Source organism: Drosophila albomicans, chromosome 3 (assembly GCF_009650485.2).
Source record: "Drosophila albomicans strain 15112-1751.03 chromosome 3, ASM965048v2, whole genome shotgun sequence".
In the NCBI taxonomy this organism is placed as follows: Eukaryota; Metazoa; Arthropoda; class Insecta; order Diptera; family Drosophilidae; genus Drosophila; species Drosophila albomicans.
This window is the reverse complement of record NC_047629.2, coordinates 25,280,861-25,304,614: the sequence shown is the minus strand read 5'-3', so window position 1 is coordinate 25,304,614 and position 23,754 is coordinate 25,280,861. Positions and strand designations below refer to the sequence as shown.

Genomic DNA, 23,754 nt, shown 5'->3' with positions numbered 1-23,754 from the left:
TGGCATGTGTGTGTGAAGTGAGCCAGGCGGCCATGAATGCTGCTATGATGGGGGGAATGGAATGGGTGAAGGCAGAATTATAGAGGCGACAAATGAGCGCCGCATTAGCGTCACCAAAAGTGCGGCTGGCATTTAAATGCACAACAGCAGCAGCAGCAGCAGCAACAACACACAAAAAATATCCGCTGTAATTATTTTGTGCCAAGGATTAGCTTCAATAGCGGACAGGATACAAGCAACAAATGCATGCCAAGGACCATAAGCAGCTCAACATGCAATTTAGAGGCCTTGCAATGCAAAATCACAAAAAAGAAACAAAAAAATGTATTGTACATACATAAATGCAATACAAAATTCTTGCCCAGCTGGGTAATATAAATGTATAATTATGAGCAACTTAAGCTGCTTATAATTCCTCAAAGAAAAGTCTATAATATTGTGTAAGCCTCAATGGCGACGAGAGCAAACCACAAAAAGAACAAATCCAGCTGCTTAAGGAAAAGAGAACGAATTAAATGCGATGAAAATTATGCATAATTAAAGGTTAAGTTAAGTCCTGATTAGTTTAGGGTTGACAATTTAAACTGAGTAATTGAATTTTAAATGAATGCTAAAAGGTGTGGAAATTGTGGTCTTTTTGTGAAAGTAATTATTCGTTTCAAACAATTGCAAACTAGTGATGATAAATATTTGTACTCTGTAAAATATTTCAAAGAATTGAATTATAGACACAGAAATTTGTAAATAACAAATTAATAGTTGAGTTTCCTAAAAGCTTTAATGAAACTTTAGTTTTACTTCTTTCGTAGACCATGAAACTCTATGAAGTTAGTTGTCTCCACGCTTTAAACAAATTTCGTTGCTCATATTAAATGAAACATTCCCTCCCAACACCAACAAGATGATTTTAAAATATCTCTATGAAAATTCTTGTTGACAAGCTGATTGATATGCAGCATGCAAAGTTATCGTTAATCCATTTATTTGTTAGTAATTTAGCAAGTCTTAACTTTATTTCATGAAAGTACTTTAAATATTTAATACAATAACTGCTTAAAGCAAATTGCCAGACAAAGTTTTTGGTTATTTCGCATTTGCAGCTACAAAACTAACAACCCACAAGCAGCAACAGCAATAATACCAACAACTAAAGCAACAGAGCAACAACTATAACAACGCAAGCAAACAACAACTGCAACAACAACAACAATAAGAACCATAATAATAATTCTCGCAGCGCCAGCAACAACAATGAGAAAAAGCCGCCTGTAAAACTTAACGTGCAACTTTTTCCCCCATGTGTGTGTGTGTGTGTGTGAGAGAAAGTGTGTCTGTGCATGTGTGTTTGTGTGTGTGCGTATTACAAAAGCCGCATGCTGGCAGGCAAGTGTCAGTGTGTGCGTGTGTGTGTGAGTATGCGTGTGTGATAATGCAATTGTAATTGTGGTTGTAAATGTGCATTTTCATTTGTTACAAACACTTCTCGCATTGTTGTTGCCTTTGCTGTTGCTGTGTTGCTGTTTTGCCGTTTGCTGTTGTTGCTGCGGCAAATTTAAACAATTTGCACATTGTTAACATTTATTTATCACTGTCGTAACAATTTGTGGCCATTGTGTGCGTGTGCGTGTCTGTATTTGTATGTGTATGTGTGTGTGCGCGTAAGAGTTTGTTAGTTAAATTATCTTTTGCAGACAGTTGCCATAAATTGTGCATCCTTTTCTCTCTAATCAGCCGCATCGTCGCACTTCCCCAAAATGCGAATGTAGCTTTAAATGTTAAAGGCGGACAAAAAAGGTAAGAGATAACAGTCACACTCTTTGTCTCCCTCGCACACACATCGCATATATCAGTGACAACAGCTTGTGCCGAAAAATCATTGCGTTGGGTAATAGCAATGTAGCAAACGAAATGTGCACTTTATATTCGAATGCGTGTGTGTGTGTTTGCCATTCTATATTTTTGCAAGTACATACATATGTGCAGATGCGTATGTGTGTGTGTTTTTCGTATTTATTTATCAAACAATATGCAGCTGTTGCATTTCCCATACGCATTTTCCACGTATTTTGAATTTAATGCCAAACTTAATGTGGCCCCCTTTCCTCCTTTCTCTCTATGAGTGTGTGTGTGTGCGTGTGTGCTAGTTGTCTTGAGTTCAAAAATAGCAGCCAGAAGCAGCAGCAGCAACAGCAGCAGCAGTTAACAGGCCGTTGTACTTCGTAGTCAGCATTGTTCGAATCGTTGGCAATTTTGCATTGGTTCTGGGCAAAAGGTGCGCCTTAAAGTATGCAATGAGTTTTTGGTTATCAACTTGCGTACTCTTGGCATTGGAATGTTTGCATTCGAAAATTTATAGACTCCTAGCCACAAAAGTCCAAGCAGACGCTGGCAAAAAGACAAAATACTTGTACAATGCATCCTCGCAAATATGCTAAAGGTTTTTTGTGTAATCCAAATTAATTGAATTTGTCGAAAATTGGCCATAATACCAGGTCAGAGACCAGGTTAGGGCAATCAGTTCAAAATCATATCTCAAAAGGAATTCGAATTATGGGGCAATTTTGTGTAGATCATAAATGTAATTTAAATATGAATTTGCGAAACCAATTTTGGAGTAACAAAATTTTTGTATTAAATTTCTTTTAATTCGTATGAGCTTAGAAAGCTCGAGATGTTGACATTTCTGGATAAAAATATCAAATGCAAAGCATATATTTATTTTAGCATAGAAAATTAGATAACCATGGCAAGCAGGAAATACGAAAATTATTACAAATTGCTAACCAGGCAAATGCAATGATGACTTCATGCAACGCATTCGTAAGCGCAGCTGTGGCAGCAGCAACAGCAGCAAAAGCATCAGTTGGAAGCATCAGCAGCTGTTGCTGTTGCCGGCGACGAAGACTTAAAACGTCGCTTGGCATAAATCCCACCCAGCAGCAGCAGCAGCCTGCTCTTTTCCCCTCTCTCCCTTCCTGCCTGCCAACCTACCTACACCTAAGCGCATTTGTATTAAATCGAACGTGTTGCCGTCGTATGGTTTGAGCCAAAGACTTCTGTGTGTGTTACTTGCAACTGCTTCTGCAAGGACTACACCGAACTGTTTTATTTATTGACTGCACGTAGCGTATATCCTTATAATTTTTGTATGTCTTACTACATGTGCTGCACCGTGTGTGTGTACGAGTTCGTTATACATATGTCTCTGGGAGGCACAGGCCGTTCCGTCTGTCGTCGCTGTCTATGTTGCTTTTTTGCGCTCGACTGCACGTCCAAATATCTACAACAATTTCTTCGTCAATGGCATTGAAGGTAGCAAGTTAGTTGCTCCTCTCTATGTATGCAATCAACTGAAATTGAAACCTGCAACAAATGGCCATGTTTGACTTTTTGCAGCGGCCGAACGAATCACTCCCGATTCCATTCCCATCCCTGTTCTCGATACCCATTTTCCCAAAGCTAAAGCCAAAAGCATACTCTCCGCCATTGGCCCTGCACTTTGTACATTTTAACGGCTCTTGAGCAAATAAACGATTTTTGCATTTTAGATTTTTAAGCGGCCGTATATACACATTCACAAATACATATATATATGTAAGTGCATATGTCTGTAGTATCTGCTGCAATAAGTAGAAAATTTAGGAAAATTGCATATCGATTGAGCAGATACTTGGCAAAAATAAACGTTACGTGTTTTCCAGTGTGTGTGTGTGCATATGTGTGCGTGTAAAAGTGTGACTGAGTGCCTTGCATCTGTACGTATTCTATATTATATTTTAATATTTCCCTTCGATTTTTTTCCAGTCGCATATACATATGTATGAACCGTTAGCCAGTTGACTACTCATTTCCTGCTTGAGATTACTTTTGCATACGTATTCAGAATTGTACGCTCTACTCAGCACACAGCATGTTATGAGTTTTTAACTCAAATTGTAACACCTGTCAGCCATTTGGGTTGTTTACATTTTAACTCAAGGGTTATCGAAAGCTTCAAGCAGAATATGTACTCGTTACACTAACCGATTATTCGCGGCTGTCGACATCTTATGCAAAAGTTATCGAGAGCTTCAAACTGCAAATGTACTCGGTACTCTTATCGATTATCCACTGATATCGATATCTTATGCACACAGTAGTGCAAACAGCTTCTTATCGCAAAATGCAGAGCAAAAGTTGTGCGACCTTCGCAACTTTGTTTAGCTTTTACATTTAGCCAGAAAGTGTTTTGGCAATATGCACACATGCCACACACTCAAATATAGCGAAACTCGAAGCAAATTGCCCCATTACGTTTTTAATATGCACTCAACTGGCTATACATATGTGTGTTGAGTTCATTGCAAAGTCAACTGTCTAATTGTCTATTTCCTCAATACTTGCACCCCAAACGCCTACACACTTTAGTTGATATCAGAAACAGAACTTGTCCCTTTGCTTAATAACTACATAGTTACTAATTGATGGCAATGCCATATATTAAATAAACCGTAGCGGTTTTTAAAGACAATTTGCAGTCATAAATGGGAGCTAAACTCAAGACATATTAAGTATGCACAAATACTACGTAAACGGCAACTTGCCAACAGTCCGGAAAAATAACTCAAGCAGGTACTTTGGCATTGCATTAATAAAATGCTTTAAGGCTGCCATAATAGGCGTGTGTACGTGTTTTTATTGTCAACTTCCTTTTGGAGGGGACAACGTCGAGTCGCGTTGGCCGCGCACAACAAAAGGGATAATTTCATATTCGCGTCGCCTAACTTACGTAAATTGTTGAATCATACAATAAATAAAATGCAATGAATGTGCAAAAGTGCAGAGCGCGCATTGCTTGCGGTTTTCTAATAGGGTTTTTCAAAAGCGAAAGGGTGAAGAGGTTATACACAGCGAGTGCCATTTGCCAAGCGTAGCAGTAAATAAATTAATGTCAGCCCCAGAAAGTAAACGTCTTTGTTATTACGCTTATACATATGTATATGTTTATGTGGTTGTGTGTGTCCATACAATGCACACGTGCTTACGTATGTCGTATCTGCTTACGTAGTTTCTGCTACGCATTTTTATGGCCTTGCCTTGTCTTGAGTATGCATGTGTGTGTGTGTTCCTGTGACAACAAACACAATGTGCCATGCAACAATAACAATTAATTATTGAAATGCAAATGCAGTCGAGTTAAGTCGTGAGTATAAAAGCCGCAAAGTTTTCATAAAGCGGCCCCGACAACAGCGACAACGTCAACTGCATTATCAAAAGGTGCCACATTTTTTAATGGCTGCCCGAAGCTTTCTTGAAGAAGCGAGAAACATAATGCACTCGCAAAAGAAAGAGACGACAACTACACGCTACATATGCATGTACATATGTATGTGTGATACCCTGTGAGCTATCTTATGCGAAGTCTTCGCCTGCCCACATGTTTCTCATATTGGACATTGGGTATAAAAGAAACGCCTTCTTGCAAGAGGCTTATTGCGTGCTATGAACAAATATTGGCGTTGCTGCTGCAGGCGCTGCAATAAATTGACTTAAAATTAAGCTGAACTCGTTGAATGTGGCATGACAATCATACATTATAACATAAATTGTACACCCTATGCCAAAATACACTTACAAACAGACATACATACATACATACGTTCATAATTTGCGCTACTTTTCTGCTTTTTATTGCTAGAGATCACGGGAAATTGCTACTAAAAGTAACTCAACAATATCGCTCTAATTTTACAAAATATAATATAATACGTACCCTTATTTTTACTGTTTTTAGCACTGTTTTATTGCTTCTGACAAAAGCACGTGTATTTACTCGACGTCACACAACTTTGTTTGATATTTTGATCGAATTATTGAAGCATCACCAGCAATCACCTATCGACAACCTCCACACTAATCGAACTCGAATGCAAAGCTGCAGCTCAAATACGATATCGAACGAATTCATGCCCACTGCTGCCAACTTTTGACCAGCAAAAAAGCTGTTTTTGACGGAATGAATGGAGAAAATAGCTCAAAAAAATTATTTAAAAATCCAAAAAAAAAGCTAAAAACAAATGTATAAAAAAAAGAGAAAAAATGTCTTCTTGGCCCACTTGATCATATTGAAATGGAAACACTAAGCGAGTGATGAAATTAGCGTATTTCGAGAAAACAATCGATACGCCAACACATTTTCTGGATTGTTTATAAGTGACTATCGTAAAGCTGCCTCTTTTCCATATTTTGTACTTTTTGTACTTTTGTGTTAACAACACAAAAAAAAAGTTGGGAAAAGCCAACAGAATTTCTAAAAAAAAAAGCTAGAACTCCCGCTTTTCACAATTCCCGCAATTCACAAATTTTTCCCGCATTTAGCCTTCAAAAAAGCCAGTTTTGACGGGAAAAAATCCAAATTGGCAGCACTGTTCATGCCGCAACAGTTTTGAATTTTTGAAAACTTCAAGTACCGCATATTTATTTTTAAAATATTCAGCTTTTATTAAATAATTGCATTAATCGCTTAGAAACTAATATAGCCGTTCTGTTTAGTTGCGATTATGACCGAATAGCTGAAGCAATGGCATTTGCCTTTGCTCATCCTGTGGCACGTGCATTCGCATATCGATCAAGCTCTCGGAGAATTCGCTGCAAGGCGAACAGCCACAATTGGACGGCACCTCATGCTATAATTAACATACAGATATATATAAATATTTTCAAAATAATTAAGGTATAGTGAAAGTAAACAACTTACGCGCTGAATAAATGTATGGCCATCGGCGCAAAGCATTTTCACTGAGATCGATTGATAGGATTTGATGGTGCAGCAGGTGCAGAACTTCTCATGCACATCAGTGAGCGGATTGTATTTGGAGCCCGAGCTACAGGCGCCTTCGCAGTCCGTAAAGCCTTTGATAGGCTCGGCGTTAACACAAATACCATGGCCAGGTTGGGTGAACTTCAGCAGCTCCTTTGTCTGCGACTCGGCACGCGATATGGGCAGACAAGTAGCTACCAGAAGGATATTCAGATTACATCTTTATTGACTGTCCGTTAGCCATTATATGTATACTCACATTTGTCCTCGACAATTGGCTCAGATTTGCAGAGCTTACAGCAACCGTCTATATAAATCGAGCTAGCTGCACAATGGCTAACATCCGGACAGACTTCCACCGATGAGCTGACCATAAGCAGTTTATCCTTTTGCAGGCAAATATAATGCGTACAATTATCTGGCGAACTCCACTGTGCATTCACATCATAGAGTTTGTGCTCGAACAGACACGAAGTCTGCACACATTCGCCACAGCATTTGGTCTTATCCAGATTCCTATAACTATAGCCAGGCGCACAATCCGTCTTGCATGTCTCCTGGATGCTAATCACCTGCGCATTGCCATCGGGACCATAAGAGCACTGTTCCTGCTTGCACACATCCTTGACGTGGAGCCACTTGTCACCAATTTGCTTGGTAAAGCTCGTGGATTTATCCGCTTCGTATTGTACAATGCATAAATGCTTTGGTGGCACTGTGGTTAACAATTAAGTTCTATTAATTTATCAATTGCTGATAGTTAACGTAACTCTCTAGACATACCGCATTTGTGGGTGGGACAACAGACGCCGTTGTCCTGCTGCGTAAAGACCTCGTAGAAACGCTGCTCACAATTGGCTGGCGCCGGCGGACACTGTTCCGGATTGCAGACAATCTTCTGGGTGGGACAACAGCCCTCCTCAATCTTGACGAGCTGCTCGCCCGGCAAAAGCTCACGCGGTGGCAGCAAGGGCTCGCACTCATCCTTCGGTTTGCATTCTACATAGGGAAGAAACTGTTTAGTTTTCAACTTTTGTACAGCGCGTTAATTAGTTAATAGCTAGTTAACAAATTAAGCGCGTCAATTTATGTGCCAAGACATTGGAATAGAATAGAATAAATACGTAGTATTAGTGACTCAATCAGTATACATATATGTACATACATATACATCTATATATATCTTTGATTGAGTCAGTAAATTATGTCAGTCCATTAATCAAACAGTCCTTCAGCCAGTCAATTTATTGGTCAATCAGTAAGTAAGTAATAAATCAATCCCTAACATAGTTTTTAATTTCTATGCAGTCTTCGCTCAGAACGTAGATTTCTGATTAAATATATATCGAATTTTAACACTTACCACAAATATACTGTGGACAGCCATTGACGTCGTTCTTTTGCTTCTTGAACTGTCCGGGACCACATACAGGCATCAGTGGTGCCAGACAGAGCTTCTGCGACTCCTTGGGCTCAGGCACACAGCGATACCGGGGACAGCACTCATCGTCCTTGACTATGGTCTGTGGCTTGTAGCCCTCTGCGCAGATGTTCTCTTCCACTTGGCACTTCTTCTGCACACAGGAACTCTTGCCCTTAGCATCGCACTGACAGTCCGTGCACTTATCCGGCTGCCAACTGTCGCCCGGCAGATGAACGCCATCATCGCATTTGGTGCACGCTGCCTCCGGTATGCACTTGCCCAAATCCATGACCTGTCCCGGGGGACAGAAACAGCCCTCGAATCGCTCCGAGCTCAGGCACATCTCATCGCTGCTCAGCGTGTGGAACACCGACTGAGTCTTGACATTGACCGCATCGTATTCGGACAGCGCCTTGATGGTATCACAGTTCTTAGCACAGCCGCAGGGCTCGTAAACCATGTCGCTAGGGCACTCATAGGGACAGAGCTGTGGACGCCGCCAATTGGTGCAGATGCCCTGTTTGTTGCACTCCTTGGCATAGGCAGCCAACGCCACGCAAAGGCCGTGTTGTGTGTTGCCCGGCTTGCAGATATCCTGCTGGCAAGCGGACACATAGGCAATGGGATTCACCACCAGCGCACACTGGCCGAACAGTTCCTTATTGTAGAACTGCAGACAGGGATCCTTCTCGGGCGGCAGCGGAACGCAGGTCTCCTTGGGCACCTCCTCGCTCAGACACTGCTGGGCATCGGTGAGACCCAGCTTGGGTTCATCCGCCTGCCAGCTCTGAATGACATCAATGCCTGGCTTGCGCTTGGCTGGATTTGGTTTCAAATCATTACTGGCATCCTCATTGCAATCGCCACACAATCCCTCCATTTTGCTGCCATACTTGATGCTTGGCACCTCCAGCGTAAAGCTCAAATCACTATAGGAAATGGACAGTTCCACATGTGGTTCGGGCAGTGCTAACACCAAACCCTTACCCTCGACTCCATGCAACGTAATCCAGCTATCTTTATACGGCGATGTCTTTACCTCGAAACCATCGACAAGAATTTGGAGCACTTTGCCACCATTTGGCACTCGCTGCACATGTATCACATGATCGCCGTTGAGCACATGCAGCGCCTTGGCACAGCTGGCGCCATCAATGGCACTTTCTTGGCCTAGTTTCTTGCAGTCATCCATGCTCACGTACACCTGGAACGTGTGCACGCCGGGCAGCACCACATCCCTTGATAACAGATAAGTGCAATTGCCATGGAAGCTGAAACTCTTGCGATCGTAAGTCAGTTGCTTTGAGTTGCCCAGCGACTTGCACACACAATCCTTGCACTCAGTGATGGGAACACACTGGGCACCCTTACGCACCGTGCCCTCGGGACAATAGCAGCCGGGGAAACAGACATCGGGTAGAACAGGACAATCATCGCCATGCAAATTGTCGCACGACGGTTCGCAGCGTCGCTTATAGCAATCAGAGTGCACCAAAGGCGCCGGGCAACTGATCTCACATTGATGCACTGCTCGCCAGGTTGTTAGTTGTGCCAATGGGTTCACGCTGAGACACTTCTTGACGAAGCTCTCGAGTATGTTGCACTTGCAGGCCGAGGCATCGCCATTGTTGGCCAGCAGACAGTCGCAAGCTGCCTCGAGGCAGTAATTGTTAGAGAACTGTTTGTAGTTGACCGCCTTGTGGCACTTGGCAAACGTGGGATGACTGTGGAATAGATAAATTAAATAGTATAAATTATTTGTGAGCAAAGTACTAATCACATTTAGGCAAAAAGAAAAGTAAAAGAACTGCTAAGACAAAATAAAAATTGAAATATTTTCTTTAAATAAAAAGTTGAAATAAAATGTAAAAATGCAAGACGATTTTAAACGATTATTGATGTAATAATTGACAAATATTTATACTGGGAAAAACATACTTGAGAATCCACTGCTAAACAACTTTGAATCGTACATAAGCTACAACAGTTTTATTAACATATTTTAGCAATATACCTTCTAATTTTTTTCATATTAATTATATTTTTTCAGCTACTAATACAAACATGTTATGTAGATTTTTGTTGTATGATCAGGTATACGCCATTTTTCCACTTATCTGGCTATTCTAACCAATGTTTACTTAATGAGATCGAAACTCGAAAGTATTTACATTTCATCTCCTTCGATACCTACTTGATAATGTTGCACAATTGCAGCGCCTTCGCTTGCAGTTGCCTGGTGCACTTCTGATCTCCGCACTGATCCAAGGGAATCCGCTTGTCGTACCAGCTGTTGCCAAACTTATCCGTATTGGCCAGCACTTGACCATCAGGCGTGCGTTTGTCATCACGCGGATTACCATTGTAGTAACCACACAAACCATCCACAGCGCGTATGAACTTGGAGGAGATGCCCACCTTGAGAATGCCAATGTCATCCAACTGCACCCAGAAGCCGTACTTGGTGGACACGGCGAGCAGCGTCTTGCCCGGCTGGGAAACCACAAACGAAGCCTTGCAAATGGGTGAATTGATGAGCTGTTCCACGGTAAACTGGAAGCCATTAAACTTGAGCTTCAGCTGTGGCAACAAAATCAGTTCATTGCCAGCTTGTAGATCTGTGATGGTCACTACTTTGTGGCACACTTTACGCGTCTCATCCGTGCACTGTTGATGCACTGCAAATGAAATGAGAATTATTAAAAAACCAAAAGCTTGGAAGGAATTATAATAGACGAACCGGAAATGGTCCAGCTGCCGTTGTGAATATCGCGGGCAAGAATGTGACTGCAGGGACTGTACTTGAAGAGAGTGCCATCAAAGGTGGTGAAACTCTTGCCACTAATCTCGCACACATCATCTTTGTTGGGCCGCAGCACGCAAGTGTAGCGAAGGCACTCGCCCGCCTTGGCATTGCTCATGTCCAGTTCGACATCGTATTTCTCTGGGCACTTGGGCTCCACACAGGTGAGCGTTTCGTTTTTGTTCACCTCCTTGATGGCAATGGGCACGCAAGTGAATTCGCTGCATTCTTCCTCCTCCTGATAGTCGAGTTTGCTGCTTGGCATGGCCAAGATTTGCTCATCGGATGAAACGAATTTGGTTTTCGTGATGCTGACGCCATCGTCTACGATGGACACTTGTTTGTGGAACGTAAAGATTTTCGACATTTTGCGTGCCTTCTTCTCAATGATTTTGATTTTCATCTGTGGCGGACAAACTGGCGCTGGACACGTAATAACAGTGGCTATAAAAATAAACAGAAAGGTGTTAATTAATAAATAAACATTGTTTAAAGTGAGCCTTACTCTCATTCTTTTGGCGTTTAATGTCCGGCTCAACGGTGAAGGAATCCCGACAACTGGCATCCTCATCATCGGCACAATCCTGCACACCATTGCACCAGAGCACTTCGGGTATGCAATCACCACTCGAAGGACACACACGCTGCTGCTTGGGACACGGCTCGCACTTGCAGAAACAATCGCTGGTTATCACTGGACGCAGATGTCGTGCCTCGCATGGCGGACACTTCTTCGGTTTGCAGTTTTTGCGACCACCCAAAACACAGACGCATTCCTCGCAAGCAGCATTCTCGAACTTGCTGCCAATTGGATAGCTAACGTAGTTCTCCACGCACGGACACAAATTACGCTGCACACACGTGTTGCCATCCCAATAGAGCTGATCGTTGCAGGGACACTTTTTGTCCGTTGCGCTGTTCGTGATGCCCTCGCAAATATTGCACTTGGTTGGCTCGAGTTCCGCCTCGCGAATCTCCTCCTTGATAACAGCTGAAAGGCAAATTGAGAAATATATTCATTGCTGCGACCAAGTAAAAAAGCTACAAACGAGTTTTCTCTACTTTAAAATAATCCTTCGGCATTTTTAATGTCATCAAGGTATATACAAATGTGCAGTTGTTTCTTGACTGACGTTAAAGTTCGTCTTCGATATAACCAAAATAAATATACTCATTGAGATGAAGATTTTTAATTTTAAAATTCTTAAAACGACTAAAATTTTAAATTAAAAAAAATAATAAATTATGAGGCTTTTCTTACTAATTTAAATTCACAATTCAAGATAGTTAGAATAGAAGATTGTTCTAAGATTTCATTAAAATTATGTAAACTATGTTGCAGTCAGCATTTGCTAAATGTTGATATTTCTGCTTTTATTATTTAATGCTAACGAAAAATTCGCAAAATTCTTAAACATTTCTTATAATGTAGAACTTACGCGAGTATTTTTATAGAACTGTTTTCAGTCTCAAACATTTTCAGATGGACGGCCGGACTGACACGACACTAAATACCTAAAATATTAATATATTTGAAAATATAGATAATTTTAAAAGTCTCTGATCTGCCTGTTCCATAGATATTCTGTTTATGTTCTGATATCCTACTTCCCTCGTCTTAATATCAAGTATACGCATATCTTAAGTTGTGCGATCCCATTTTTATATCAAGTATACGCAGTACTTACGATAAGGTTTAAAACAACCCAGCGGCTCAATGCGCATGTTGATGTTGCGTTCCCATTTCGCTGGTACCAGTTTGAGGTACTGCGTCAATATGGGCTTCTTGAAGTGATGCGTGCGCGGTGAATGCTCGTCCACATTGGCCTCAAAGACGCGTGGCTGTCCATTGGGCGCCAGCACAGTGTTCCAAGTGGGCTTATTCTTGGAGAAGAGCACCTTGTACCCAGTGACCCAACCATCTGGTCCACCCTTTGTCACAAAACCGGATATATTGCGTGGCTCGAGGAAATCGAATTCAATGAACTCATTGGGTGTATTGGCCAGTGGACGCCAAGCAGCTGGTGTCGATAGCTTTATCAGATCAAGCAGTCGTGGTTTTCCCGTCTCCTGTGGCAGCTGCCACAAGCTGCTCGCCTGCAATTGTTGCTCGTGCAACTCTCCCTTGTCCACTCCCATCTCATCGATGCACTCCAGCTCAAATTGAATCGGCGGATGCTCGGTGCTCGTGAATAGCGTGACAGGTGTCAGCTCAACTGGCAACTCACCACAAATCAACAGCTCCACACGCATGGCGATGGATCCATGCCACTTCAGTGGATAAATACGCAACGAACTGGCCTCGATCGGTATCTTGAAGAGCGACTGAACGGGCTCACGCGAGTCAAGTGGACCATTGAACATTTGAGGCTTCTCCGTCTCATCCACCAGATAGTCATAAGAAATGCCATCGTGACTGTGCAGAATCTAAATTATGTATAAATCTATTAAATATATATCAATCAATTATTTGTTTAGATGCAAACCTTGAAGAGCGTCACGTAATTGTTGAACTCAGGACTGCCAGCCATGATGACGCCGTAGATGGGCTCCTTGCGTCCCAAGTTCAGCTCTAAATACTGCATTTGATCGTTGATCTGTGGTGACCAGCTGCCGCCTCCCGGTTGCTTTCTCAAACGGGCTTTGTAAGGCGCATGCTCGGGCGCCAGTTGAGAGCTGGCATTGAACACGAGATCAGGCAGCGAGTGTGGACCGTTCTCAATGAAGGGAATAAGACTGCAAAATGAATATTTAATCAGTAAACGCAAGTCATCCACGAGACAATAATTTACCGCTCTGGAGCACAGTGCATTGGCGGCGTTAGTGTCACTGGAATAATGGGCACAATGGGCACGAAGGGCACTGTAAGAGATCAAAGTATTTATTTCCATAAATCTTCAACAATTGTAAATTGATCATTATCAATAATGTTATGTAATTTCTGTCTTTAAAATTTATTATTTCATTTGTTTAAACAGAAACGGTCAAATTGATTTTTACTATTATTTCGTAATTTTTCTAATAATTTGTAATATTTCAGAAAGCATTAAGGTAAATTTTTCTTTACATATTCCTACGTAATAAAATTGTAAGCTTTAACTGAAGATCAGAGACCATGTGTAGTGTTCCATATATAATACATAATCGCTATTGCTTATAGGGAATACATAGTCTACTCACCTGGCGTTGTAGTTGGCGTTGCAACAGGTTTGTTGGGCACACAGGTGAATGCGTTGTCGATGCACTGGCAAATCTCCAGCTCACCGACTACAGGTTTATGCGGTTGCACATACTGCTCTGCTTTGTCCAAGCAAGGACACTCATCGGCATGCACACAAGTATCCTCATCGCGCCAATATTTGCCCAACTTGGGGCAATCGGGACGCAGTTTGTCCACACATCCTGGTTTGCAATGTTCGCCGGGTTTGCAGAGTCCGCGTTTGCGCAGAATGCTGCCATAGTAGTGACAAGTGTGTTCACACTGATTGGCACACTCAGACCACACTTTGCCCTCCAAACACTGCTTGGCATCGATGTCGGGCTCCTGTTTCGGTTTGCCACAGCTCGGTATTAGCTCCTGGACAATGGCAATGTGATCGCAATTGAACATGGTGGGATTGAACATCATGAACTCGCCGCAAGTCTTCTCCACATAGATCCAGCCACCCTCCACGCCCTTGGGTTGGCAATGCAGGAACTTGTGACAATCACCCGGATATTCTTTGTATTCCAGTACACCGACATCGCAGCTGGCACCAATTTGTGGCTTCTCAATGGGTTTGACAGTTGTCACTTCGGGCTCCTCTTGACACTGGCAGAAGGCACGTAGCTCGTAGTCATGGCACTTGCCAATGCAGCGCAAGCCATCCACCAGATTGCACACCACATTCTCATCCATTTGCTCGGGCGGCTCATGCGTTTCCTTCACACGACACTCCACCTTGGTCATGTACTTCTTGAGGCAAGTGCCATAGACGCTCTCCATGCGATCGTAACGCGGCAGCTTCTCTTCATCGTTGAGGCGAACGCTTTTCTGCGAGGCGTCTGCATCCTTGTCATGCCAACGTGTCCAGCCGCGTCCGCATTTAACTTGATCCTGAGTGCCCTGCGGTGGCGCTGTGGTGCCCTCCACGTAGGGAGCTGGTGTGACTGCTGTGACAGGCGCATCACACTTGACGCCGCTGCAGATTTCCTTGCGTTTCGAGCAGCGGCATGTGGCGCAATCATCCTGGAACATAATGTCACCCTCGTAGTAGGTTTTATCGTCCTTTACCATACACACAGGCTTGCATTCCGCCTTGGGCACACACTCCCTGTAGGTATCGTTCAAATAGATATAGCCATCCTCGCAGGGTTTGATGAAGCAGCCCTCAATGCAGTTCTCGCGGTTGCACATGCGCTCCGTGATGCCCTGGTCAAGGAAATTGTCACAGGTCTCCACAGCACAGGCGGGTGTGCAGGATTTGTAGTCGGAGCAGTGGGGATCGCATTGCATGGCTGTAAAATAATAATTATTATTTTTTAATAATGCTAATCATATTGCGGGAATGTACAATTAATTAATGTACAATTTAATTTCATTTTATACATTTTAAATAAAAATACAATTAACAAGGACAGTCTATAGTTTTATCTGCTCTTAGTATCAACTTTAGAGTTGGAATTTGCCTTTGGTATTCTATGAAAATTAAAAGCAAAAATGCGTACAAATATTAACCTTCTAGTTAATACCTTTTAGGTGGCGCATTGATTAGTAAGTTAAAAAATTTGTAAGTATTTCGAAAAGGATGACTTAATAGCTAATGTGAGTACCACTCTCAGCCTACTAGCACTTATGTTACATACCATTTAGGCGGTGCATTAAAAGTTCTTAGAGTTATCCCAAATAATTTGAGATATATCAATCTAATTTTATACGTTTTAGATTCATAAGTTCTTCCCGCTGTTCTGTACCACCTTGAACTCCATATTTTACTCACTTCCAGTAGTAATATTATAAGAAGCCTTTATACTTTATAATGACAGCTTAAGAACTAAGCAATGTAATAATCTCAGCCTTCTTCTCTTATCCTTTATGCGACGCTCAGTAAGTCAGTTAGTCAGCTCATATAATTAGGGATATTAAAGACTTACCAATTATGCTAAGCGAAATTTGCAGCCACCAAATTCTTAATGGCACATAGTTTGGTTAGTCACTCAGTTAGTTAGTCAGCACTCAGAATTATTAATGTATTGACTTACGGCAGAAATGCTGAGAGCGCCAGCGTATGTTGATGCCCTTCTGGGCGCAAGCATCGGCATAGGCGGCCACCGCAGTGCAGAGACATTCACAGTCACCACCTTGATCGCAGGCGCATGTATCGAAGATGCAACGCTTGAGGTAACGCTCCAGAGGTACTTCACTATGGCAGGGGGCAAAGAGTTCAGATTTCAAGGCGCCGCACTTAAGTTGTGCCCACGTCTCGCGTTCCGGATGCTGGCGACAGGCATCGATGGGAGCCACAGGAGCAGCGCAATGTGGCTGCAGTTTCCAGGCATGACCAAATAGCATTGCACTAGTTTCCAGACCCAACGAAGGTGTCTGCATGTCATCCAGGCCGTTACCATTGTAGTTGCCACATAGACCGCTAACTTTGTTGCGCCATTCGTTGCCCAATTTGACATAGACTCGAGTGCCCTCGTCCCATTTGACTTGCAGTTTGAGGGGAATCACTTCAACCACTACAAACACACCGGCTTTATAGATGTGGAAAGAGTTATGTCCCTTAGAGTTCACACTGTCTCGCAATTCTGCAGGGGAAAAAGATATCAGTTAGAATGAATCTTCATTGGATTAAAACCCGATAAGGGAATAACTGCCTTGCCACTCAATTATAAGGGCATTGATATTTCAGTAAATTAAAAGATACTTGTTAATATTGTCCAAACATTTTACTCACTTTTGATTGCCGACTTGTTGGGATCAACGCTGTAGGCCGCATCAGCACTAAGCAAAAGAGATTCCTGCACACGGCCACTCAAAGTGATTTCCAAGGACTTGGAGCAAGTGACGCCCAATGTGCCGCACAAAACATTCTGAATAGTAATGCTGAAGCCATCGCCATTGTCAAAGACACCCTTGGAGAGCACATAATCGCAGGCGCCCTGGAAGTCAAAGTCTTGTCCATCATAGGTGGTAAAGTGTGAATCACCCCAGACGCTGCAGGTGGATTCACAGCCATGTTCAGAGCACTTCCAATTGCCCGATTGACAAACACACGAATTGCAATCCTCCTTGATCTTCTCGCCATCGTCGTAGCTCTTGCCCGCATGATGACATGAGCAGTTTGTAGGCAACACACAAGCCTGACGGGATGTATCATAGACGTAGCCTTCCATGCACACGCAGCCCGGCAGACATTCTGTAGAATCGGCTACGTATTTGTCCATGTTCTTGCAGGTCTTTGGTTCCTTGGGTGCACACTTGGTGAACTCGGCAAAGGATTGTTTGGAGCATTTGCTGCGCAGCTCAGACGAAGGCGGATACTTGACATCATCCCCAGGGTCTGCATCTTGGCAATCCCAAACACCATCGGTACACGTGCAAAGGTCAAGGAATTTCTCGCCAGGACGCACTTCCTTATAACCTGGGCGGAAGCTCATGCCATCAAAGTTGCAGTGGCATTTGTGCTTAGGCACACAGACGCCATCCTCGTTGATGTACTCGCCATGTGGACAGCGACAGCCCTCAACGCATTCGCGGTTGCAACTATTCTTGCCCGGCAAATCATCACAGGTCAAAGCGCAGCCATCGCCGCATTCGTCAAACACTTGACCCATGGGGCACTTGGGAGCTGTAGAGCAATATAATGCAGATTGTTAATTATTAGAGAATATAATATAAATAAACATAACATAAGCAGCTATAATAGGAATACCTGACATTTATAATCTCAAAAATAAGAATTACTCACCGCACTCCTTGACAGACATGCGCCACCCAGTCTTCACACCCTGGCGCATGCACTCGGTGCCATAGGATGAGAGAATGGGGCAGAAACACTTGGCAACGTCATCTTTGCAGGCACACGTATCGTAGAGACAATCCTCATAGAACTGCTCGGGCTCCACCATAAAATGGCATTCCTGGAAAATATCTTGTAAGATCCAATCGCAATGCTTCTCAGCTATTGCCTTCTTCTCCGGATTCAGCGTGCAAGGATGCGGACCCTGATGGGTCTCCGCCTTGAACTGACAAGTGTCTTTCGTGCGCCACTTATTAGCGAAGGCTTCCACAGCAGTCTCCACATCCCCTTCGGGTGTGAGGAAATCATCCTGTGTATTAGAGTTGAAAGTACCACACAAGCCTTGTGTCTGTCCACGCCAACTGGCAGGTGCATCGACATAGACCCGCGACACGCCATCCCACCAGATGCGAATGCCGCCAGCAAACTCGACGGTCAAAAATGTGGAACTGGCGCGACGAATCAACACCTCGCCGACGCCCAGCATTTTAGGCAGCTTGGCAATGGCCTTGCCATTGATCAGCGTGGTCAATCCCTGATCCAGTTTGATGGTAGATGGCGTGCCATCGCGCAACGTGAAGCGTACGGTGATCGACTTGGTGCACGAAGGATCATCGGGAGCAGCATAGCTAAGAGCTTCCGACATTGCGCCAGAGCAGGCCACATTTTCCGCCTCCACAGACATGTTCCCAGTCTTGAGTAGATAATAAGAACACTTGCCCATAAAGTCATAGCGTTTGCCATCAAAGGTCTGATAATGTGGATCACCAATGGCGCCACAACGTGCACCACACTTGTCATCCGTGCACTTCCATTGGCCATTCTTGCAGGTGCAAGTGTTGCAGTTCTTCTTGATTGGTGCCTCCGGTTTGAATTCGCGTCCACGCAGTGTGCAGGGACACAGCTCACGGGTGATGCAAGCATCCTTGTACTGTACTGTGCCCTCGGGACAGAAGCAGCCCTCATTGCACTTGCCTTTGGTGGGCACAACGGACGACAAATCGGATTCACAGGTGGGCTCCACATCCGGTCCGCAAGCGCGATAAACACGACCAAATCCACAGCTTATTGCTGAAGGGGAAATATTAAGTGGCTTAGAATTAAAGTCGCTGAATCGCTCCATTTAAACTCACGGCATATTTCCAGATTGCGCCAGCCATGCTCCAGTTGTACGCCTTTGAACATGCACTCCTTGGCCAGCATGGCAATGGCATCACAATTGCAGCTCTCGGGATGCTCACGATTGGGACAATTGCAATAGTCAGCGATGCAGGTGCGGATGAGTGCATCATAATTGAATGGCTTGATGCAATCGCCGAGCTTCTCATTGGCCAACAGACGCTCACAGATGCCAACAGCCTTTTGTAATTTACTCTGTTCGCATGATTCCATGCCAAATTCCAGCTCGGCACTATTCTCCACGCGGCACATCTCACTGCTGTCGTCCACACGCCAAGCGTCGGCGAATGCCTTGACGGTCTCGAGCTTTTTGCCCGTTTTCGACATCAAATCGTTGCTGTAATCGCCATCGAGGGAGCCACACAGACCACCCACTTTGCCCCACATGGGCGGACCGGCGTGCACAGCGACATACTGATGATGATCCCAGTCCAATTTCATGCCAATCGACTCTAGATCAATTTGCACATGCTGCGCCACTGGCATCACCTTCATACCCATCACTTGCACTGGAATTGGGAGTTGTTTGCTGGGCGTCGATAGACGCATAGTGCCATCTATAAGCGACAATAAGAAAGTACATTTAATTAAACACTATCAACTAATGCTAGCCACTAGCTTACTCAAGTTCTCCAATGTATAAAGCACCGATTGCCAGAGAATCTTCAGAGTGTGCGCGCAGCCATAACCAGAGCCATAGGGACAGGCCTTGAGTGTGATATCAAAGGTGCCAGACACCTTATCCGTTGTCAGAGTATGTGAACAGGATAATGGAGCTCTTTAAATAATATAAAATAAAAGTTAATTATATTAAATTGGAATAATTTAAGCAGTAAACAATAATATGTTTCGAATCAAGTTAATTGTGCCTCTTGAGATCGATAATTAACTGCCATATTAATTACTAGTTATCGAAATTATTGTTGCTATCGAAATTCTAGTACTGCTATCATCGAGAATGTCCTTATCATTTGAGCAGTTATCGATACTGCCCGCTTTAAGTAACTTACTTGAAAACCAAACCATCAAATGTTTTCATGTTGATGCCGCCCCAAGTTGTGCAGAGTGCCGGTCTTGGCGACTTGTCAATAACTACATCCAACTCGCTACTCATGTACAAGGAATAGCTTCCGGCCATCGACACCGTCTCCTCTGATGACCACCATTCCTGTAATGGAGAAACCTCAGCTTGAACTTTGTGTTTCAGTTAAATTTAAAAACTTACGCTGCGTCGCTCGAGATCTTTGTATTTAGCCAACAAGGCCAGTAATATTTCTCGCTGACTGCGAATTTCTGAGGTATATTCACCACTAAAAGCTCCGTGATATCTTTGTCCTGCCCTCTGGATTTGTTGAACTTGTACACGACCCGATGTAATTGAATATCCAGGTGCTGCAGATTCCATTTGTTAAATAGAATATCTTAATAACTATCGTGGAACTTACGGAAAATGCACTTTGGTGCTGGCGCCGGCAAGTAGACTCCCTGTTGATAGCGACACTTGTACTCAATGTCCAAGCGTCCCTGCACTTTTAAGCCGGGCACTTCCGGGCAGCTGAAGCTGCAACGTGCCTCCTCCGTGTCGTAGGCGCACTTATAGTTGCCATTAAAATTGGACTTGGTCACATTACAGCTGGCAATGTCTGTTAAATTTATTAATGATGATTATAATAAAAAAATTAAATACGATCTGAATGAATTATCCTTAAGGATAATGAACCCGGATACCTACTATATTGACAGAAGGCACCACGATGCACTTTAGAGCACTGGCAGACATTGAAGCTGATGCATTGTCCGCCATTCTGACAAGCCGGAGAGCAAGTGGCTGTGGAATACAGATTAGCTACACGCCTATACCTTTAACACACAAAATTAACTTACGTCCACAATCGGGCACCTTGGGCAGCCCCGTCTTGGTGTGAATCCATTGGCCATTGCGACACTCAATGTTGGTGATGCTGCTGCTATCGGGAAACTGAAAGCCACGCATGCATTCCGCATGACAAATGCTGCAGCGGTAAAAACGGCAATTAGTAAATTACGCAACAGTAATTCTTAGCTGATAACTTACTTGTTCTTGCAGGACACCTTGGAATTCTTGGGCACTGGCGGCTTGGCGGCACACACTGACTTCTTGTGCTGGCACAAAGGACCCGAGAAGTTCTCCGGGCATTGACAGATGCCAGCTGCGAGGCAAATGCCATTATTCTCACATGGTGGCAGGCATGTGGCCTGACATGGTGGAATTCTGGTAAACTCCGAGTTGCGTATTATCCAGCCATCGTTGCTGCAAAACAAATCCAGCAATTTTGTGTCCGGGGTAAAGGTGTAACCATCTGGGCAAAACACCTGACAGCGACCAGAACCATCGCATTTGGAGAGAACATTTTGTGGCAAGGTTAGAGCAGCGCACTTGCCATAGGCGCGCAACTGTTGTGCCGCATTGCCATAGAAGTTGCCCTTGACACTAAACAGATACTCGATAATATAAGCTTGCAAATTTAATTATGTTATTTATATCGAAACTAACCCCTTGCCGTAGCCAAGCAAGCTAAGTGCATTGGTCATTAATTGTGAGCTGTATTTTTAGTATAATTTCATTAATAAATTATCAGCTTAAAAGAGAAATATTTTGCTCACCCTGATGCTTTGATACCACCTATGAAGCCGCCGGGATGTGGCGCATAACCTTCGGCTCTGCCTTGAGCGGCACCATCACTATAACTGTAGCTGTAGGCCGCACTGTTGGAATTCAAGTACAATAGTGATAACAATTATATAATTTAATTTGAATTTCTTTTTAGCATATTCGCAAAACGTTTATCTCGCTGCTCGTTTCCTTTCAGCTTATTGCGCAATCATACCTCACTGGTGGCGCTTGATGGAATTGGAATTTTATATGGCGCTCGTTGCGTTCCTTATCGTCAACTTCCGGTACAGTTTGAGCCACGGGACTACAAAATTGCGAATTTAGCTTTGCGTTAGATTATTTTTTTAGTTGAAAAAGTTAATATTAGTGCAAAACTTATAAAATACGTTACGAAAAGCAAAACTGAAGCGGAAATCGCATTGCTTAAACTAAGAGCAGTTTTATAAATTAATATTCAACGAAGAATGCTAGGAATTATTTTATAAGTTTTATGAATGATGGATATTATATTTTTGAATTATAGAACTTCATTTGCAGTTTTACCAGATAACGGCCACAAATTTTAGGAAAACATGAAGAAAAACACATATATTAAAATATTCAACAATTTTTAAGCCTTTATGTAGGTTTCAAATTTTTATTTAATCCTTTAATGTCTCCATTAGTTTAAGTACCAAATTCGAAATAAGGATCTGCCTGGAAAAAGGACGTATTGATCACATCTCAAAAAAATATAATATTACATCAAATCGATTTTGCTAATTTTCATCATTGTTTCCAAATGTTTTTATGAACATTAGAACCTAATCATATTATTATTCATGTATATTCTTATATATCTAGTTACTTTCGAAGAATCTTGCATCAATTAAATCCTAATTTCATAACTCCAGATACCACTTAAACCATTTCTATCCATTTATTTATAGAGTCACTTATGTTTATTTAGTTGTAAAATTTTTAGTTCAAATATTATTTTAAAATCAGTCTGACATTTTAAAACAAGAATCAAAAGTTGAAAAATTTCCCGTTTGTTCAGCGGAAAAAATTAAAGTAAAATATAAATGGAATTTAAGATGTTTGTTGTTATTAAATTTTGACTTTGCGTAAGGATAATAATATCCTTCAAAACAGAAATTGGTTTTTTCTAATTGGTTAATTGCCAAGAATTTAGTAATTCAAGAAAGAGTTGCATTTTGACACATTTGAACCAATCTACACGTAAGTAATTATTTCTTTTTATTATTAACAGAATCTCACTCTAAACTCTGATCCTCGTCGTCCGTCATCACAATATCGCCTTCCTCGGCAAACACATGGCTGAAAATGAGGAGCCAAGTCAAACAGTATATCAATTTAAATGCCATTTTATGGCTGGCACAATATCCTTAGAGGAATAGCTTCATATATCACTGGTAATCCGTTATCCTTTCGAGCACAAAGAACTAGCACTGGTAATCCGTAGTCCTACGGATCCTTTTGATCCACTTCAAAACTCTTTTCACTGCACAGAACACAAATCACTTTTCACTTTTAAAACATATTCACAATGTCGGGGCGACCGCGCGAACGCAACTAATTGCGATGGGAATCGCCAGTGGCTTTTATAGGCCTCTACTAACGCGAGTCGCCATTTTATTTATATATTTTTTTCTCTAAATTAAACTCTAATCGCAATTCTCGTGCTTCCCAAAGTCAACGTTAAATGTGCTCGATTTAGATTCACTTTTTACCCGTCTTATCGAGTTTAATTGTGCCAAGTTTAAGCAGCATCTTATGCTGTGTGTGCAATTTAGCAACTTGTGTGCGATAATAATATTTCTCGCTCCCTACGATATTATGAAACTGACCTAAAGAATGTTCCAAGGCTGTGACTAAAAATATTACATAAAG

The 23,754-nt window shown here is 42.6% G+C and overlaps 3 protein-coding genes across 3 annotated transcripts in view; 1 reads left to right on the top strand and 2 right to left on the bottom strand.

The window, feature by feature from the left end:
* The window catches only part of LOC117570009 (AT-rich binding protein-like), a 108,667-nt gene extending 102,852 nt beyond the window's left edge, over window positions 1-5,815 (bottom strand). The window contains exon 1 of the mRNA XM_052004379.1: window positions 5,753-5,815. The gene's annotated coding sequence lies outside the window, so the exon portion shown is untranslated. The remainder of the gene's footprint in view (window positions 1-5,752) is intronic.
* The window catches only part of LOC117570621 (serine-rich adhesin for platelets), a 178,044-nt gene that overhangs the window by 119,046 nt on the left and 35,244 nt on the right, over window positions 1-23,754 (top strand). The window lies entirely within an intron of this gene.
* Window positions 6,386-23,421, bottom strand: LOC117567281 (hemocytin). The gene is made up of 27 exons (XM_034247148.2): window positions 23,122-23,421; window positions 22,076-22,165; window positions 21,852-21,953; window positions 21,742-21,789; window positions 21,283-21,678; window positions 21,093-21,220; window positions 20,941-21,036; window positions 20,654-20,851; window positions 20,434-20,600; window positions 20,219-20,376; window positions 19,832-19,986; window positions 19,163-19,765; window positions 17,979-19,100; window positions 16,965-17,858; window positions 16,267-16,815; window positions 14,206-15,522; window positions 13,818-13,887; window positions 13,512-13,761; window positions 12,714-13,452; window positions 11,531-12,016; window positions 10,963-11,469; window positions 10,417-10,900; window positions 8,163-9,946; window positions 7,583-7,798; window positions 7,059-7,514; window positions 6,737-6,993; window positions 6,386-6,665 (listed from the first exon to the last, which is right to left on the bottom strand). The coding sequence occupies exons 1-27, from the start codon at window positions 23,226-23,228 to the stop codon at window positions 6,528-6,530; spliced, it is 11,517 nt and encodes a 3,838-aa protein (XP_034103039.1). The 5' UTR covers window positions 23,229-23,421; the 3' UTR covers window positions 6,386-6,527.

Excerpts from the sequence above, each read along its gene's own strand:
- LOC117567281 (XM_034247148.2), bottom strand. The coding sequence starts at position 23,228 with ATGGCATTTAAATTGATATACTGTTTGACTTGGCTCCTCATTTTCAGC. Across the intron at positions 20,601-20,653 it reads AGCACCAAAGTGCATTTTCC|CACCTGGATATTCAATTACA; the intron begins GTAAGTTCCACG and ends TGGAATCTGCAG. Across the intron at positions 11,470-11,530 it reads TAAACGCCAAAAGAATGAGA|CCACTGTTATTACGTGTCCA; the intron begins GTAAGGCTCACT and ends TTATTTTTATAG.